This window comes from Phalaenopsis equestris, unplaced genomic scaffold (assembly GCF_001263595.1).
Source record: "Phalaenopsis equestris unplaced genomic scaffold, ASM126359v1 Scaffold000002, whole genome shotgun sequence".
In the NCBI taxonomy this organism is placed as follows: Eukaryota; Viridiplantae; Streptophyta; class Magnoliopsida; order Asparagales; family Orchidaceae; genus Phalaenopsis; species Phalaenopsis equestris.
The window spans coordinates 44,834,114-44,838,256 of record NW_018164444.1 but is presented as its reverse complement, the minus strand read 5'-3'; the positions used below and the strand labels follow the sequence as shown (position 1 = coordinate 44,838,256).

At 35.3% G+C, this 4,143-nt stretch overlaps 1 protein-coding gene across 1 annotated transcript in view; it reads left to right on the top strand.

Moving 5' to 3' along the window:
* The first annotated feature begins 235 nt into the window (after nucleotides 1-235).
* Nucleotides 236-4,143, top strand: part of LOC110030415 (proliferating cell nuclear antigen-like) — a 5,780-nt gene continuing 1,872 nt past the window's right edge. Inside the window, exons 1-3 of the mRNA XM_020733119.1 lie at nucleotides 236-688; nucleotides 984-1,160; nucleotides 1,254-1,351. Coding sequence (XP_020588778.1) covers nucleotides 370-688; nucleotides 984-1,160; nucleotides 1,254-1,351 — 594 coding nt within the window. The 5' untranslated portion in view covers nucleotides 236-369. The remainder of the gene's footprint in view (nucleotides 689-983; nucleotides 1,161-1,253; nucleotides 1,352-4,143) is intronic.

Genomic DNA, 4,143 nt, shown 5'->3' with positions numbered 1-4,143 from the left:
TGTGTTATACCCCATATAATCTACCTGTAATTTCTAGTTAGTTTCACACATCTGTTTTTATATAATTTTAGAGTTACAGAAGTAAGATATATGAATTATAACACAATATAACACTTAATACCCTCTAAATAAACTCCCAACCAAAATTTTTCTAGACTATAAATGCGGCCACAGAGAACGGGCGGGAACAAATTAAAAAATTCCCGCCAAGCTCCGCCAAAAATTGCATTTCGGCGGCTCACCTCCCCAAAAGCATATATCGAGTCCTCCTGGTAAACATTTCCAAGCGACGATAAGGAGAAAAGAGAAAACTTTGCTTCCTTCACTTGTGTAAAAATTGTTGTCGTATCAACCGCAGCTCGCGAGAAGATGTTGGAGCTAAGGTTAGTGCAGGGCAGTCTTCTGAAGAAGGTTCTCGAGGCCATCAAAGATTTAGTGACTGATGCCAACTTCGATTGTTCAGCGACCGGGTTCTCCCTCCAGGCCATGGATTCCAGCCATGTCGCTCTAGTGGCGCTGCTCCTCCGATCGGAGGGTTTCGAACACTATCGCTGCGATCGAAACATCTCCATGGGGATGAACCTCAATAATATGTCCAAGATGCTTAAGTGTGCAGGAAATGATGACATCATTACCATCAAGGGTGATGATGGCAGCGACACCGTCACTTTCATGTTCGAGAGCCCCAGTAAGTAAAATGATAGCTTCAATCACGCTTTACTACTTCTCTTTATTTCTCTATTCGCTGGTTAATTTTGGAGTGTTCGATTGTATTGCTAATGTTAGCTATGATAAATTGTGTGAATGATTTTTCTCGTTCAAGTTTTCATTTTTTAGTTTAATATGAGGGTTTTAGATGAGGTGTTATATTCGTTGACGGTATAATAATAGCTGCATACACGGAATTATTCTTTTTTCGAGCAAATTTCAACAATTGTTTCCTTGTAAATCTTTCTAAGTTGTATTGGCCTGTATTTGAGCAGATCAAGACAAGATTTCTGATTTCGAGATGAAACTTATGGACATTGATAGTGAGCATCTCGGCATTCCGGAGGCAGAGGAGCACGGCATTCCGGAGGCAGAGTATCACGCAATTGTAAAGATGCCATCTTCAGAATTTGCAAGAATATGCAAGGATCTCAGCAGCATAGGAGATACTGGTAAAATTTTAATTCAAACTACACTTCAAAAGTGTAGTTTGTATGCATTGCTGTTGATTATTTTTCTAAATATTTTGATTTGGATGATGGCAGTTGTAATTTCTGCCACCAAAGAAGGAGTAAAGTTTTCTACTAGAGGAGATATTGGATCTGCTAACATTGTCTGCAGGCAGAATAAGACAGTTGATAAGGTCTGTTTTTGATACTCGATAAAGAGGGTAACTAAACTGACTAAATGCTTGATGAAATTATTATCATTATTGTTTTATGAAACTTTTTTTAAGTTATCTTTTTTTGGGTAAAAATGTACGATATTGTTATTAGTGTGGTTTTCCTCATGATTAAAGTGATATTATAATATAAATGCATATTACATGTGATCATTGTCTAATTGTAATCCAAATTATTGTTTAGTCTAATGGTTGATAAAAAACGAGATCTTTAGCTTAGGTTTTATGGTTGATTACAAATTCTTCAATCGATTAAGTTTTTTGTTCACATTATTAGCTTGATTATGACTATTTTAAATTTAGTTTTTTTAATATAGTAGATTTGGTTGTTATTTTGGATACATTTATTAAAACAAAGAATTTAATTTCTCAAAATTTGAATATGAATAATAATTACTGAAATCACTTTTTATTCATATATGATAAGTGAACATTTATTATATTATTTGAGAGCATTTACTTGCGACATAATGGCTGAATTTATGGGTTCGTATCATGAGGTCACGGCTTTGAATTGCATATTGTCACACACACAAACACACACACACACAATCTTTTCAAAAAAGTAATAACAAAATGCATAATTTAGATTGTGATCTATTGAAAAAATATTTGTGATCGTTTATATGATCTGGGAGCATTTAATCATTAAAAATCAATGCGTGAAATAATAAAGAAGCAAAATTTAGTTGATGCTATTCGTTAGTTTTCATTTTATTTCAATTTCAATTAATAGAAGTTTGCACATAAGCATTGTCAAAGTCCTCTTAAAGTATTTATTTATTTTTCTTTAATTTTAGAAAATGAACTCATGTTTGCCAAGCTTTTCCTATTGTATCTGCGATTGTTGAATTTTAATTTGCCCGTAAATCAAACTTTAGGATAGAGGGAGGGAGCGAGAAGAGTGAATAGTAATGTAATTCGCAGAGAGGAGTGAATATTAATTGATAGTATTCCATTATATAATCCCTTATTTATAAAATTATTCCTCTATTTATACATGAGAATGTATAATATGAAAATGTTACATCTTTGTTCTTGCTTTAAAGGTCTGTATATTGTGGTATATATAGAGTATATTACATGGGTAAGCTCGGGTTATAGTTTTTTTCTGGCTCGGTTGGTTAGACTTAATTGGTTTTGGTTTGACAAGGTCAACTCGGTTGGCTAAGTTCCGCTCGATCGGCTGAGCTTTGTTGATGTGAATTGGCTCGGTCGTTACAGGCCTCTTATTAATCTCTAGCCCTAGATGAGACTTCTTTGGGTTTCTGTGAGATTATTGAAGATGTTAGGGAATCAAATTTTCCTGTAGGCTTGCTTTCCTATTGTTGCTGGCTTTGATATCCTTTTGTCATTTTTAATTGAATGACTCGTTCTTTTATTTTACAACCATCTTTGTTCTATGTCGTGATTTGATCGACTTTTGTCTCGTTGGCTTGGCTCTGACAACATCCCTTGATTGGATAAGTAAGCCCTATGATCTTTTGTCAATTGGCCCATATTCACTCTACTTTTCTCTTATGGACTGTTAGATCTCCTCAGAATCAGAACTGACATATTTTGATGTACACAATTAGTTAGTTGTTTCTTATGCTTCTTGAAAGCAACAATGTGATAAAAATAATATAATTAAATGAAAAAGTATATTTAATTTATTGTTTAGTTTATGTCCTTATAATTGAATTCTCTTAGTTTTTGCGTCTTTAATTCTTATAAATATGACGTGACAAGATTCCTCACATTTTTATTTGCTCCCTGACACTCGGCTTTTAAGTGTTGTAATGGAAACATCAAATCCCTCTGGTGAGATTCCCAACAAGGATCTGCTCAGTGTTGGTTTTAGGTTATTGAAAGGAGATGAGAGGAAAAAATAAGTCATCATTAAGACGAGAAAAGTTGTTGTAACTGAACTGATAGATCATATGGGGTCATCTGATTTGTTTCTCGATAAGAAGCGGAATAATGTTCAGTTGACTGACTCGATCTTTAATTTTCTTGTCCAACGTTCTACTACAGTGCAAGATCCGCCAATTAAACGAGTTGTACATGAAGTTGGTGCTCTACTGCCGCATAATAAGATGATTGCATTGTCTAACATGGATCATGTCTTGGGTATGGCAGACTTAGTTTTGTTTTAATTTTTTTGAAGTTCGTATGCTTTACATTATCACTTGGTGCAAATGACTCGATTTTTAGAGGCTTGTGCAAGGATCTAGTCCTGATTGTTAAAAGTAAGAATCTAGCTGAGATGCCGACGAGCACTAAATAGATGTTGGGTGAGGGCGGATGACTCTTGAGTGATGATGGTGGGGTTAATTGGCCAAACGATTCTCTCGAGACCATCGGAAGCAACTAATGGGCGTCTTACATCTTTTGGATTGTTGGGTCGCCCTTAATGAAATCAAGAACATCTTTGCTTTGTCAGTAGAAATCCAGTGAATTGATGGGGTGTGCGAGCTGTTGGCTCGTGTAGAGAAGGTGGAGAGCGTGGAAGAAGTGGTGGCCACTATTTGTTAGGAACTGTGAGAGGTCTGGGAGATCATTTATTCTCCAATCTCTAGTCAAGATTGATCGACTGAATTAGTTTAGGTTTGGGGGGAAAATTTTATATAGGAGGATTTAGCTGGAGCATGTTGACGATTGCTGATTTGTAAAATACTTTTATCTTTGGCTAGTTTAGGAGAACTTATTTTTGTGATCCTTCTGTCTCACCCTCCCTCTCTCTCTCTCTCTGTATATATATATATATATAT